At 44.1% G+C, this 15,862-nt stretch overlaps 1 protein-coding gene and 1 pseudogene across 1 annotated transcript; one reads left to right on the top strand and one right to left on the bottom strand.

Annotated features, from left to right (window-relative positions):
* Window positions 1–36: 36 nt before the first annotated feature.
* LOC110493474 (RING finger protein 122) lies at window positions 37–6,386 on the bottom strand. Its single transcript, XM_021567770.3, has 7 exons — window positions 6,159–6,386; window positions 5,127–5,541; window positions 3,232–3,389; window positions 2,415–2,457; window positions 2,148–2,189; window positions 1,838–1,920; window positions 37–1,568 (listed from the first exon to the last, which is right to left on the bottom strand). Exons 3-7 carry the CDS (start codon window positions 3,333–3,335, stop codon window positions 1,448–1,450), a joined length of 393 nt encoding a protein of 130 aa, XP_021423445.1. The 5' UTR covers window positions 3,336–3,389; window positions 5,127–5,541; window positions 6,159–6,386; the 3' UTR covers window positions 37–1,447.
* An 8,085-nt stretch (window positions 6,387–14,471) lies between these two features.
* Window positions 14,472–15,841, top strand: LOC110495105 (inositol 1,4,5-trisphosphate receptor-interacting protein-like; annotated as a pseudogene).
* The last annotated feature ends 21 nt before the right edge of the window (window positions 15,842–15,862 follow it).

The raw sequence follows: 15,862 nt of genomic DNA, 5'->3' as shown, positions 1-15,862 counted from the left end.
TACCATCTACTAATCATCCACAGAAGAAGCACCACAGAGAGGATACATATTTTATTTAAAAGCGACAAACGATACAAAATTACAAGATGGGGGGGGTCACAACGTTACGTACATACATACAGGCAAGACTAGCTGTCTATCAGTCTTCGAGGTTATGGACCTGGTTTGTGTCAGAAATGGCACCCTATTCCCTATATAGTACACTACTTTTGACCAGGGCCTGCATAGGGTTTTGGTCAAAGGTAGTGCACTGTGTAAGGAATAGGGTGCCATTTCATACACACTCCTGGATATATAGTTCTGTACATCAGAGAGCTGCTGTAATGTTGGTATTGGACTGGTTTTGTGATTCCAGCCTTTGGCTGCGTTCCAGACCAACTACATTGCAGTCGCTTGCCAGATCTCAATGGCTGCGTTCCAGACCGACGACCTTGCAGTCGCTTGCCAGATCTCCACGCCTGGATAAGTGTTTCACATATCAGCTAACCGCATACGTCTACGCAGTCTATGATGTGGCATAGAACCATTTGTTGCTGCGTGTGGCGCGACTGCAATGTAGTCGGCCTGGAACGTGACCAATGTTTTGACTACCTCAGTATAGTGTTGCTTTGGTTGGAGTTGGCAGTATTGGACATGTTCTGTGTGTGGCACATGGTATTGAATGGCATGTTTGTGCTGGCTTGTATTGTAACACCCCTGAGGTATGAGAGGTATCCATTTACATCAATCCTGATACTCGACCAATGACCTTCTCAGAATGCCAGACGTGTCGTTTGTAATTGGCTGTTTCTGGCAGTGTTGTACCAGGCATCGTCCAATGACGGGGGGAACTCAATATTCTAAAGTGGCTCCCGTTCCTATGTCACTTTCCTCTCATTCTCACTGGAGATACTATTAGTATGCTGCTGAAAAATGAATATTTGGGTCAGGAGTGTCCGTATGGCCTTTACTCATTCTCACTGATCTAAAGGGGGAGGCTAGACGGCAGCTTTATGAAGCTCCACTGCTAAGCTAGGAGGGCCCAATCCCAAACTGACCTGCTGCACCCGAGCCCCTACCCTATCCTTCATTTCTTGCAGGAAGCCCCATTGGCATGCTAGTATGGCCAAATTCCAAACACCACATCCCTCAAGGTTAGAGTTATCATTTTGTTTTTAGGTTCCATTGCTAAACTAGTAGGGCCCGATCCTGAAACACACTCTTGCGCCCTGCCCCCTCGGTCATCGTTGACTTTCTTGACGATCTGAAAGGCCTGGACGGGTGTAATCAACATCCATATACAGTAGCCAAACCCCAGCCATATTGATTAATGCTCAGTCAAAGACTAACACCATGGAAGCCACTTTAAGAATACAATCGACTCTGTGTGATGTCCATAAAATGACCATCAATTCCGTGTAAATGCGTACAGGTGCGAATGGCGGTCGTGGTGGCCCCTGAGGGTCCTTCACACCTCCTCTGGGTCCTGGGGCCCCTCAGTTCCCTGTGTGGGGTCTGGGTGGAGCCTGAGGATGGGTTTATTACACATGGGGCACACGCTACGGATCTCCAGCCACTTCAGCAGGCACCTGGATGGGACACACAAAATAGACCGATTTTCCTCAAAAAGTGCATAACCTGTTCAAACATTTTATTCTGTCTGTCCTTCATTCCTTTCTTCCATGAGCTAATCATTGATCTGACAAGGATGTTAACTTCAAGGAAAGGGGGGATGGAACCAGAAGGATTTATGATGTTATCATGTTAGTTTCAGCTGCCTCTGGAACGTCATTATGACCACAGACGTGTTGACATTTTGTGAGCTCTGTCTATAAGGCGAGCCTGACGGTTAACTCACTTCTTGTGAAATGCGTGCGAACACGGACACACGGCTAGCTCATCTCTGGTCCGAAACTCTTCCAAACATACTGCACACGTTTGCTTTAAGGGCAAGAAGAAAAAAAGTGTTAGTGTGTGTTAGTGTGTGTGGTCACATTTACAAGAACAATGATCGAGTCAACCCGCCCTTAGCACGAAGTTAAATACATCATCTGAGTTCAAACACTCGACACCAGGTTAAATGAAAGGCATTGCATCGCCCACACGGAAATGGGTCAGAAAATGTTACATTAATCTGCATATTGAAATAACAGAAGAACACGACTTACTCCTAGCAGGCTCAGCTTCTTGCCTGCCCCTTTAAGAACCACCTATTGAGAACAAAAGAGCAGTTTGTACATATGTTAGATGTAAGCTACTTGACACACACACAGGTATTGGCACAAATCCAAGGTTGACGTAATGGAAGGTTAACTATAAAGACTAGTGGGCGTTGTTTCAACGCACGCTGACGGCAACAGTGTGAAATACTGTAGTAGTAGTTGAACCCTGGTCAGACCCCAGTGCTACATGTGCTCGTGTAGAGAAAGGCCTACCTCGTTGTAGCTGAACTGCTCCCTCGTCCCTTGCTGTTTCAACCTACAAAGAGAACAATACAAAATGGCCGTGTTTAAAGATGGAGTCCGGGAAGCACTTAAGTTGACAAATAAACTTTGATTTACAAATTTGAAACATATTGTGTGAATTGGAATTCATAACATTTCTTATTTGGGGGGGGGGATAACGTACACGAAATGGATGACGTAGTACACAATTTGGCATCACTTTAAAATGTCTGTCATCAACGCAAAGGGTGGCTACTTTGACGAATCTCACATATAAAATATATTTTGATTTGTTTAACACTTTCTTGGTTACATGGAATCATGTAATGTGTTATTTCATAGTTTGGATGTCTTCACTATTCTACAATGTAGAAAATAGTAAAAATAAAGAAAAACCCTGGAAGGAGTAGGTGTGCCCAAACTTTTGACTGATACTGTATATAAATAATATCATAGGCCTATAATATGATATAATACATAATTAATAATAATGCTCTTGAAGCATAGTAAGTGAAGCCTCCATGTGGATAAGTCTACATGTTAATATCCTGATTGCAATGGCAACCAGCCAGCAGCCATCTTTGTTTGGGTCCTTCCCCCTACAGTTTCCAAGCCACAAAGTCAAAATTCACTATATCGTAAACATTAATGAGCACAAAAAGGAGCTTTTTGGTCTTAATTTAAGGTTTGGGTTAGGCATAAGTTTAGCAGTATGGTTAATGTTAGGTTTAAATTCAGATGTTAAATTGTAGAAATAGGCAGAGTTCATCACTTTGTGGCTGTTCCAGCTAGTGATGACCCTACATACCTGAAGAGGTAGCAGCAGAAGATGAGGCTGAGCATGAAGACGAACAGGCCGATGCCCAGCACTATCACATAGACATTGAGTGGCAGGTGGTAAGTGGTATCCATCTTGCTATGTCCACAGTACTTCTCAAAGTGCTGGAGACCTAAACCACAAGCATCCTGAGAAGAAAAATATATATTTTCACACAGGTTGTTGTCATGAAAGAGGTTGTCAAAACAACAGAGGGACATGAACGAAAACATGTCACAGCTTACCTCACTTACCATATAATGTAAGTGTTATAAATACTAATATGTTTTCCCCTCTCAAAACAGAGGAGCCGGGGACACATCCCCCACATGCAAACGGCTCACAGCTTCTTGTTTACACACCTTTTAAAACAGGAGAGACACTAAAATGGAACGCAGAATCTCTCGCTGGTTCACTTCTCACGTAGGTGTTATAACTAGAGACATATTTATACATGGACTAATATATTTCAGTCTAAATATAGGGCTCTCGTTATAACTGCGTTGCTTATTGTATGGTATTCCTCCCTTAGACATCTCCATTATACCCTCCATGTAGGACACCAGAGCCACCGACATGTGTTTTACTATCTAGGGCTTCATGTTAGAAAGCCTAGTAAGCCTTGTATTGACAATCCAAACGACACGGTCAATATTTGGTGGGGAGGGAGGGGGAAGTGACTGCCTGGTATTTGGCTCCCATCCCACCCGTACTGCTCTGTATTGCTCTGCTCTGACTGGAGCCGAGGCACGTAATTGGCAGTGAACTAAACCAACATGGAGTACGGTGGCTCCACTTCCGTCGGTGGGCCATCTGTTCCACAGACTCCCCTTCACAGACTAGGTGGCTGGCTTGTGGGTTGTGTGTGTGTGTGTGTGTGTGTGTGTGTCATGGGTGGGGGTTGGTTGGGGGCTTTAGCTAGCCTTTTCATGAACAGACACACAACACTCTAGGGACTGAGGCACCATTTGGCAAGACAATGGTAACCAGGAAGCACCACTTCCACCCATATGCCCCATGTGTTCTGTTCTTGTGAATTTGCCTCACCATGGACGAGATGCCCCCTCACCCCCCTCTCTTTGCCAGTCTGTTTTAACGGCCGTGTCACTTCATTTGGAGTGATAGAACGGGTACAGCTTGAGCACAGTGGCAGGGATGGGGTCATTCATTTGACATTGGGGTTAAGGGAGGGGCGAATGGGAGTAGGGGGTCTTAGAATTGAAACATGGTTACATAGACAGTTTATTTTCTCAGATGTAGAATGGACCATATGCAGAGACCGGCTAGGTATTGAATAGCTAAACAACCTCTAGTCGTACCGTTAGTTACAGTAACATGATGGTTGCTATGTAGCCTATATACAGTGGGGCAAAAAAGTATTTAGTCAGAAGTTACAGGTCTGTGAGAGCCAGAAATCTTACTTGTTTGTAGGTGACCAAATACCTATTTTCCACCATAATTTGCAAATAAATTCATAAAAAATCCTACAATGTGATTTTCTAGATTTTTTCTTCTCATTTTGTCTGTCATAGTTGAAGTGTACCTATGATGAAAATTACAGGCCTCTCATCTTTTTAAGTGGGAGAACTTGCACAATTGGTGGCTGACTAAATACTTTTTTGCCCCACTGTATATATAACTAACTAAACATCACACTGGGAAATTGAATTATTTTGAGTGCCGTTTCACCCTTTCGACAAAACCCAACTGAACCCGCATTCAATTTCGTCATTTCTCAAGCATATCAATGCTTGCAATACAGAAGCCCTGTTAGCAGTAAGTAAAGAGTTGAAGGGAGGGGGGAGTGTTATAGTGGAACACACAGGCTGTGTAAGCTACAGACTGCGTTACATTGACATGGCAGAAGGTTGGGGGAAAACACTTACCGTTACACCATTGGAATGGTTGCATGAAACCTGACTCCCAGGACTGCAGCAGTAAATCCAGGCCCTGTCAGGAGAAGGCTGGACCTGTATGAGGGCCAAACTACCAGGTTACCCCGATGCCCGGAAGCCCAAAATCAGTCTCTAAACTGGGGCTAAAAGAAGACAAACGAGTCGCTGGGGTGGTTTGAGGTTGTGGTGGATCGTCCAAAAACAAAACCATGAAGATGATCAGAATTCCGAGAAGAAGATTGTGCAGATTCTGGCTGTGCGGTTTTGTCCACTCAGCAATCCATGCGCGACATTCCCAAATCTGGATTAGCTCCCGAGGGTTAGGATTGGGAGATGTGGGATTGGGAGTGCTGCAGTCCTCGTGTGTGCTCCTTCTCCTCTCTCGACATTGACGTCCAAGTGATGACTGTCAGAGAGAGACGAAGAAATCAGTTTAGTCACATGGCTCTTACCTCATGTCAATGTCCACTGGTGAAATCTTCTCTCGACACGGAGCAAAACAACACATTTCCTTTCCTCCCAATCAAAACAACACATTTCCTTTCCTCCCAATCAAAACAACTTGCATTCAGGAGAAAAACAGCCCCATAAATTGCAATCCGGTAAACAACAACTGTCCAGTTCATCACAGTGACAGAAAACCATTCCAAACGACAAGAGTCCCTGCTCTTATTCCAGTGTGGGAGGTATTAGTCCCTGCTTTGTCCCCCTCCAAATCCTTCTGAACAGAGGGATTTTCACAAGCCTTATCCCCTCTGTCTGCCCTCTCTTCTCCTTCTCTTCCTCTACTCCTTCAGGGCTCTGATCTACTAGAGGGGTAGAGCGTACTCTTCACAGCAGGAAAAACATGATTCCCCCAAAACACAAAGGACAGTCTTCTAGCTGGGATATTTTGCTAGTGTGTACGTGTCTGTGTGTGTGTACGTGTCTGTGTGTGTATTTAGGAGGGGGAAGTTCCTACTCTCCCTCTAACCATCTGCTGCTTCGATTGAGAAAAATGTTGAGATAAAGACAGTCTCCCACCTCCAGCTGGCCTGGTCATGATGGCAGGGTTCCCTCTTTGTCTCAATCCATAATGGTGGTCTAGAAATCTGCCTCGATCCTCCTCTGCTGCTTCTGCTATTGCTGCTGCTGTTCCTATATTTCTGCCTCTGCCTCTCTCAATTCAATACAAGGGTCTCTCTCTCTCTCTCTCTCTTTGGTTTGTAAACAGAGCTCTGGCTGTTGGTCATGTGACCAGTCCTTTGCCTCGCAACTCTCGTTTCCCTCCCCCCCTCCCTCTCCTTTGGACCCTCCCCCTCTCCCTCCGTCCTCCAATCCCTGTCTCTCTCCCTCTCTCCCTGGGAGAGATGAAAACAGGCATAGGCAGGAGGGTAGGCAGAGGGGCTTAGACATAGACGAATGAGACGACTGGATACGGTGTGAGGGTTGTGAGTTTCTCCCTCTGTGTGTGTTGGAGTCTTGCAGGAAAGACAGGGAGGGCCCAGTCAGTGACATGTGCACTGCTGCTGTCCAGACAACCAAACAACATCCCAGTTGCTCATTAATTATGTGCTATATGTACGTTGCAACCCAGCAATGCAAAGCCAGGCAGGGTGAGGGAAAGGCCAGCAGCCAGCCCTTTTAGTCAAAACAACAAAACGATCACTGGGCAACAAAACCAACATGGCTACCACAGCCAACGCATATAGGGGGATTGGGAAGCTAGCTCTATCAGTCAAAGCCCTGATTATTTTCCAGTTTTGTTTCTCTTGATCTATAGTCTATATATAAACGTGTTGCTATCATGTTGGTAGAGAGACAGGAGCAGGGTTGGAGAGAGGGAAATACCGAGAAAGGGAGATCAAAAGAAAGCAGAAAGAAAGATAAATACTAGAGAGTGAAAGATGGCCAGAGACATCCCTCCTTCCACCCCCACACGTCAGTCCTGCCAGGCCAACAGGCCTCAGAGACAACAGCTGCAGGATTTGGGCTGTAGGGTAGGGAGCTAGGAAGGAGGATATATGCTTTCCTGGCACCCTGGTTCCCTGGGCCATGTTCATTAGGCACCAAACAGAAGAAAACAGACTAAAACAGCCCTTATGGGGAAAATAACAAATTAATTTCACATGTGAAGGTTCCCTGGGACATGTTCATTTGGCACCAAACGGAAGAAAACAGACTAAAACAGCCCTTATGGGGGAAAAAACAGATTCATTTCACATGTGAGGTATTCCAAAAACACGTTTTCATGTGATCTTATGTGAAGTTAATGTGTTAACACATGGCAACATGAAACTACATGTGAAAACGTGATCACGTGCCGTGTTCCAAAAACACGTGAAATCATGTGTTTTTCTGTCATATTTTTTTTCTAGAAAACCATTTTTTACATTAGCAGATGTCACAAAGTGATTATACAGAAACTCAGCCTAAAACCCCAAAGAGCAAGCAATGCAGATGTAGAAGCCCAGTGGCTAGGAAAAACTCCCTAGAAAGGCAGGAACCTCAAGGGAAACCAGGTTCTGAGGGGTGGCCAGTCCTCTTCTGGCTGTGCCAGGTGGAGATAATAAGAGTACATGGCCATTATAGCCAGATTGTTCTTCAAGATGTTGTAAAAGTTTAATAGATGACCAGCATCGTCAAATTATATTCACAGTGGTTATAGAGGGTGCAACAGGTCAACATCTCAGGAGTAAATGTCAATTGGCTTTTCATAGCTGAGCATTCAGAGGTTGAGATAGCAGGTGCAGTACAGAGAGAGAGAGGGTCAAAACAGCAGATCCGAGATAAGGTATCACGTCTGCTGAACAGGTCAGAGTTCCATAGCCTCAGGCAGAACAGCAGAAACTGGATCAGCAACATGGCCAGGTGGACTAGGGAGGGGACGGCCAGGAGTCCTCAGGCCAGGTAGTGCTGAGGCATGGTCTGGTCCTAGGGCTCAGGTCCTCTGGGAAGGGAGAGGAAGAGAGAGAGAGAGAGAGAGAGATGGGAGAATTCGAGGAAGCATACTTAAGATCACACAGGACACCAGATAAGACAGGAGAAATACACCAGATAGGACAGACTGACCCTAACTCCCTCGCACATCAGGGAACACTGTGGCCCTGTCTGACGATACCCTGCTCTCCCATAGCATACCAGGGAGGGAGTGACTCCCTGAACCTATCTAATGAGAAACTGTTGTTTTCTTACTAATGAAAATGACCAGTGTGTGGGAGGATACCCTGTTCCCAGATCTGCTCTATAGCTAAGCCCTATGGTCATACAAGTTGGCTATACAGCCCAAACTGAACTGGGACGAGCTGCTATGAAGAGGAAGTAGAGGCTTCCGCGGGATCCGGGGGATTCATTACATTCTCATCATCCTATAATTATGACATCATCATTATCCAGCACAGCTGTATTGTCTGTCGGTCCAAGATGAATCTGCTCCCAGAACCAAATCAGCTACTCTGTTCAACGCTTCCACGAGAGTGTAGTACAAAACAAGATGAAGATGTTCAGTCGATATGGACGTTTTTGATTTATAAGGATGCCCTAGGCTCCATTAACATCCTCAAATCAAATTTCATTGGTCACATACACGTGTTTAGCGGATGTTATTGTAGGTGCAGCGAAATGCTTGTATCTGGTGTCCTGTGATTTAAAAATGAGCTGACCATTCTTTTATACCTCAATGGTGTTGACAAGCAGCTTTGGGAGGTTAGATTTGGCATTTGTAGTTTTTCTACCCTCTAGTGGTATGCTATAGGAGAGCAGTGTTATGTCAAACCGTCAACAACTCACTGATATATGAGGATAAATGTAATCCATCGCCATGCATATGTAATTAAATAAATGGCATTTTAAGAAATGTTATTTTAAAAGCTTTATGACAGATAAAGTGAAGTAAACATTGATTGCCAATGTTGACTGATTAAAAAGCACTTTACCTGAAAGCTTGGGAGCTTGGGATGAAACGAAAGATAGATGCAAATCCTGACCCTGTTTCTATCCCATCATGTAAATTGTTATGGCTGAATGTGTGTGTGTGTGTGTGTGTGTGTGTGTGTGTGTGTGTGTGTGTGTGTGTGTGTGTGTGTGTGTGTGTGTGTGTGTGTGTGTGTGTATGTGTGTGTGTGTGTGTGTGTCCAGTTTACATGCAATGACTGAGTGAGATGGATTATCAGGTCATGAGGACACTTGTCATGGTTGAGAGAAGGCTTGGAATTCTTAATTGAGTCACAACTGTAAATACCATATGGAATTACATACAGTATGCTGATGTTTTAGTATCTGGGTTACAGTTGACAGATGTTCTTCAATTTGTAAATTCTGTTTTTTACAGAATTGTGACAATCAATAAAAGTTCATTTTGAGTGTGTCAAAGAACATTCCAGAACAACAATCTAACACTATCGGTCAGCATTAGAGTATGAAAGGAAGTTTAAATCATTGATTGTTTGCAAAAAGCCACTAATACAAACCGTACTACTCATGGTAGCTTTTAAGCCAGCATTCAGGGCATTCTGATCAAAATTAAATCAAATCAAATGTATTTATATAACCCTTCTTACATCAGCTGATATCTCAAAGTGCTGTACAGAAACCCAGCCTAAAACCCCAAACAGCAAGCAATGCAGGTGCAGAAGCAGGGTGGCTAGGAAAAACTCCCTAGAAAGGCCAAAACTTAGGAAGAAACCTAGAGAGGAACCGGGCTATGAGGGGTGGCCAGTCCTCTTCTGGCTGTGTCGGGTGGAGATTATAACAGAACATGGCCAAGATGTTCAAATGTTCATAAATGACCAATATGGTCAAATAATAATAATCACAGTAGTTGTCGAGGGTGCAGCAAGTCAGCACCTCAGGAGTAAATGTCAGTTGGCTTTTCATAGCCGATCATTAAGAGTATCTCTACCGCTCCTGCTGTCTCTAGAGAGTTGAAAACAGCAGGTCTGGGACAGGTAGCACGTCCGGTGAACAGGTCAGGGTACCATAGCTGCAGGCAGAACAGTTGAAACTGGAGCAGCAGCACGGCCAGGTGGACTGGGGACAGCAAGGAGTCATCAGGCAAGGTAGTCCTGATGCATGGTCCTAGGGCTCAGGTTCTCTGAGAGAGAGAAAGAAAGAGAGAAAGAGAGAATTAGAGAGAGCATACTTAAATGCACACAGGACACCGGATAAGACAGGAGAAGTACTCCAGATATAACAAACTGACCCTATCCCCCCGACACATAAACTACTGCAGCATAAATACTGGAGGCTGAGACAGGAGGGGTCAGGAGACACTGTGGCCCCATCCGATGATACCCCCGGACAGGGCCAAACAGGAAGGATATAACCCCACCCACTTTTCCAAAGCACAGCCCCCACACCACTAGAGGGATATCTTCAACCACCAACTTGCCATCTTGAGACAAGGCCGAGTATAGCCCACAAAGATCTCTGCCACGGCACAACCCAAGGGGGGGCGCCAACCCAGACAGGAAGATCACGTCAGTGACTCAACCCACTCAAGTGACGCACCCCTCCTAGGGACGGCATAAAATAACACCAGTAAGCCAGTGACTCAGCCCCTGTAATAGGGTTAGAGGCAGAGAATCCCAGTGGAGAGAGGGGAACCGGCCAGGCAGAGACAGCAAGGGCGGTTCGTTGCTCCAGAGCCTTTCCGTTCACCTTCACACTCTTTGTTTGGTATTCCACAAAGGTTTTAGCAAAGAAACAACGATGCTTTTAAGGAAGACAAAAGTTGATTCCACAAGCATGAGATGCACCCAACAGGATAATTCTGGCTCGAAGTCTCATTGGTTTTGGAATTACAATATCTTTGTCGTGGAACCTCTCATAGCCACACCAATGCTGCATTCATACAGTTGAAGTCGGATGTTTACATACACTTATGTTGGTGTCATTAAAACTTGTTTTTCAATCACTCCACAAATGTCTTGTTAGCAAACTATAGTTTTGTCAAGTCGGTTAGGACATCTACTTTGTGCATGACACAAGTAATTTTTCCAACTATTATTACAGACAAACTATTTCACTTACAATTCACTGTATCACAATTCCAGTGGGTCATAAGTTTACATACACTAAGTTGACTGTGCCTTTAAACAGCTTGGAAAATTCCAGAAAATGATGTCATAGCTTAGAAGCTTCTGATAGGCTAATTGTCATCATTTGAGTCAATTGGAGGTGTACCTGTGGATGTATTTCAAGGCCTACCTTCAAACTCAATGCATATTTGCTTGACATCATGGGAAAATAAAAAGAATTCAGCCAAGACCTCAGAAAAAAAATTGTGGACCACCACAAATCTGGTTCATCCTTGGGAGCAATTTCCAAACACCTGAAGGTACCATGTTCATCTGTACAAACAATAGTACGCAAGTATAAACACCATGGGACCACACAGCCGTCATACCGCTCAGGAAGGAGACGCGTTCTGTCTCCTAGAGATGAACGTACTTTGGTGCGAAAAGTGCAAATCAATCCCAGAACAACAGCAAAGGACCTTGTGACGATGCTGGAGGAAACAGGTACAAAAGTATCTATATCCACAGTAAAAACGAGTCCTATACCGACATAACCTGAAAGGCCGGTCTGCAAGGAAGAAGCTACTGCTCCAAAACCGCCATCAAAAAGCCAGACTACGGTTTGCAACTGCACATGGGGACAAAGATCAAACTTTTTGGAGAAATGTCCTCTGGTCTGATGAAACAAAAATGGAACTGTTTGGCCATAATGACCATCGTTATGTTTGGAGGAAAAAGGGGAGGCTTGCAAGCCGAAGAAAACCATCCCAACAGTGAAGCACTTGGGTGGCAGCATCATGTTGTGGCGGTGCTTTGCTGCAGGAGGGACTGGTGGACTTCACAAAATGGATGGCATCATGAGGAGGAAAATTAAGTGGATATATTGCTTGGTCGCAAATGGGTCTTCCAAATGGACATTGACCCGAAGCATACTTCCAAAGTTGTGGCAAAATGGCTTAAGGACAACAAAGTCAAGGTATTGGAGTGGCCATCACAAAGCCCTGACCTCAATCCTATAGAAAATTTGTGGGCAGAACTGAAAAAGTGTGTTCGAGCAAGGAGACCTACAAACTTGACTCGGTTACACCAGCTCTGTCAGGAGGAATGGGCCAAAATTCACCCAACTTATTGTGGGAAGCTTGTGGAAGGCTACCCAAAACTTTTGACCCAAGTTAAACAATTTAAAGGCAATGCTACCAAATACTAATTGAGTGTATGTAAACTTCTGACCCACTAGGAATGTGATGAAAGAAATAAAAGCTGAAATAAATCATTCTCTCTACTATTATTCTGACATTTCACATTCTTAAAATAAAGTGGTGATCATAACTGACCTAAGACAGGGAATCTTTACTCAGATTAAATGTCAGGAATTGTGAAAAACTGAGTTTAAATGTATTTGGCTAAGGTGTATGAAAACGTCTGACTTCTACTGTATTTCCTGTTAGGAAGACTAAATTAAATCTTAGAAACAGATTTTTGTGGGGGTTGATCTCAGAATTATGCTTTTAATGTAAGCTAGGATTAATTAAAAAGTTCTGTATGTAGGCTTCCACAGTAGCGTTAGGCTAAAGGAAACATTTCATCTTGATTCTACAAGGAGCCATTTGATGTTTGGTTTAATTGATAAAGAATTTTTCAAAAGTCTACACAGAGCAGTAGTAACAACAAACAGACTGTACATCATCATGACATATCTGACACATTATGTACAACAACTCAAGTAAGGTTCTCCCCTTTGGGTACTCTAACAAAAAAATACAGTTAACCATCCTGAAACCAAGGAGCAACAAAAGTGCCAATGTGGGAGTGTTTGATGTTGGATGCCAGGAAACATTTCCAACTAAGCCCTCCATCAAAATATGAATTACGATAAATAATCACACCACAAAAAGGACTTCAATTCTATCTTTAAACCACAGACTAAATCTTCAAGGACAATCAGTCTTATCAGTCTGAATAGTCAATCAGTGCTTAATATCCCATCCTACAGTGAATGGTGCTTTTTCCTCTTTTGAAATGTTCAAACTTTGCTGTAGTATACCGCCCATTCCCTCTTAGGCAAATCAGGAGCGTGACCGTTAGCATATCCATTTGGTCCTCCACTGACTCCATGGACGTCTCCATTTGGTATGAGCCCTTCATGGGATTCTCCATCAGGCTGTTCCTTCCTCAGTGCCAGAGGCGGCTTACACGTGTGCCAATTCCACAGAACTTTATTCATATCGTCCTGGTCGCGGATCCCGAGAAGCTTGTCCCCGTCGGTCTTTTCCACTCCTCAGCTAACATCGAAACATTGTTATTCAACACGAACCCTAGTAGGAAGAACCAGTAGTCCAATCCCATAGGCGTAGTTGTACTCCGGGATACAAGGGCAGCTAAACTCGAAGGCTGAGTAGAGCTGGGCGCTAGCTAGGGCCATGATACCACAGATGCCATTCATGAAGGACTCCTGATTGGATTGGAGGAACTGGACCATCACACGGAACTTATCCATCTTGAATGGTCTGCTGGTGGCGCCTTTTTTAAATGTACTGAGATCTATAGAAAAAAGATGGATCCAGTTGTTTGAAAGCAATTTGATAGTGCTGCCTCTGAAGTATTCAAATCTGTGGGAAAACACAGAGGCAGATGTTTGAATTCAACAACAACAAAAATGTGACCGGGCCCAAAATGTGAAAGGCACTCAGTCATTTGATGTTGGAGAAATCTTGTAGCCCTGTGTCTGTGTAAATTTGCAACTCATAAAATGTAGACAAGGAAGTAAATGAAGATGTTGTTTACAAGTAGTACTGACTAAACAATTGAATCAATCTCCCACTGCTTTATAATGAAACATCAATGGTTTGAGCGTCTGAAGAGCTCACAAATCATTCAAGAATGACTTATTTTTTATTGAACAACTGGTAAATCAATGTTCAGTTTCTTTCCAGCAAGCCCTAAATGATTTACGTGTCTGAAAAAGCCTGAACAAAATAGACAGTGAAAAATCAATCATCTAAGTAACTGAAAAAAAGGCCTACTTGTGTCACAATCGGCTTTTCTCCTCTTTCAAGTATGCAGGTGGTGAAACCGTCTCAAATGATGATAAGGCAACAAATGGACGATCACAAATATGTCTTCAACTTCTCTTGAAACACTCCAGCGTTGCCAAACCTCTTGGTATACTAACTCTCCTCTTTCTAGTAGGCAGTCTTTGATTAAATCAAGTTCCAAGTTTAATGAGCTCAAATGACGATACGGTTGAAAATGTATGTCAAATAGTTCTCCACGTACTTTTGGAATATTGTTGATTCTGATGCTCACTCAACCCTTCAAGAACAGTCTATGGGGATGTGGAATGGTAGAAAGCAAAGGCAAGGTCACGTCATCTGCCATCAGCTAGGCCCCTCCCTGTGAAGGCACCTGCACTCCTTTCTCTGTTGTACTGATGTAACAGGTTTCCGATCTCCCCCTCGCCATTGTCCCAAGAGCAAGAAGAGGTTTGATATGTCTATTTGCAGTTGTCTGGACAGGATGAGGTGGTTTTCAGTCTCTAACCAGAGTGGCACAGCTGAAATTCCCACAGATTGTGGAGGGGTTTGCTAATGACCTATTAGAAGCCATGAGGAGCATGAGTGATGTGGAGGTTGGCATGGTGATTGAAGACTTTGTGGTGGAGGGCAGGATCAGTTCCCTTGTGTGTGACATCATCGTCCCCATTGCCCCGTTAGAGCCATACAGTTTCCCGTTTCAACTCTTGTGTAACCAGGCTATTGATGATATGCCACCTGAAATGGAGGGCTGTGGTAGAGTCAAAATGGTGGATGGTGGTGTGAACCAAAATGGCTGCCCGTGTCACACAGCTGCCATAGGAGATGATGATATGCTATGCCTGCTGTGTTGTGACAATGAGAAAGTCAAAGTGGTAAAAGTCACTGATGTATTGGATAGCGCTCTTTGCTCAAAACACACCCCTTACCTGGCCAAAACCCAGGTTACCAAATGGTTCCAGACCACAATTAGAAAAGCTTGGGGACAGATATCCCACAAGTACGAATTTGAGCTGACATTTCGCAACATAGACGCCCCAGGAGCTCTGATGGTTCTATTCAGATCAGGGAAGGTGATAGCCTTCGATATGGCTCCCGTGGTGAAACTCAAAGACACGGAAGCTTATTTCACCATTTCTCCTTCCACCTCAACTACGAACAACTCCTTGGACACATACTGGAGCCTCTCATTGACCACTTACGAGGACCACTTCCTGAAGTACCTGGCCCATCACCTGCCTGAAAACTCCTGCCACGTTCACTGCCTTGGAATTGTAGCGTTCCTTCACAAAAAGCAAACGGGCCTCACATCACTTCAAAAGTGTTAATTCACTTGCTTTTGAGTAAAGAGCCTTCTGACTGGTACCCTGAACACTTGGCTAGCAGGTTACGTGATATATTGCACTTCCTAGAAAATAGCCTTCAGGGTAGGAAGTTGCTTCACAGCTTTATTGGAAAGCCTCTGGTTCCAAGTGAGATTGGACTCCCTGCTGTATTTAGTGATGCAGAGCCTGTAAACCTCCTCCACCCTCTTGGGGTACAAAATGGCAGCTACACCAAGACTGTAAAGCACTTGGAAGAGATGCTCAGGAACTCTTCCATGCTGATACAGGAGTATTTGCCAAAGCCGAAGGAATGCAACGGTCTGGACAAACCTTCAACTGGTATAGAGTGTTGAACAATTTAAGGTTAATACTGG

This window comes from Oncorhynchus mykiss, chromosome 17 (assembly GCF_057628025.1).
Source record: "Oncorhynchus mykiss isolate SJ-2025 chromosome 17, ASM5762802v1, whole genome shotgun sequence".
Classification (NCBI taxonomy): domain Eukaryota; kingdom Metazoa; phylum Chordata; class Actinopteri; order Salmoniformes; family Salmonidae; genus Oncorhynchus; species Oncorhynchus mykiss.
Note: the sequence above shows the minus strand (reverse complement) of the source record. Positions and strands in the feature narration are given on the sequence as shown.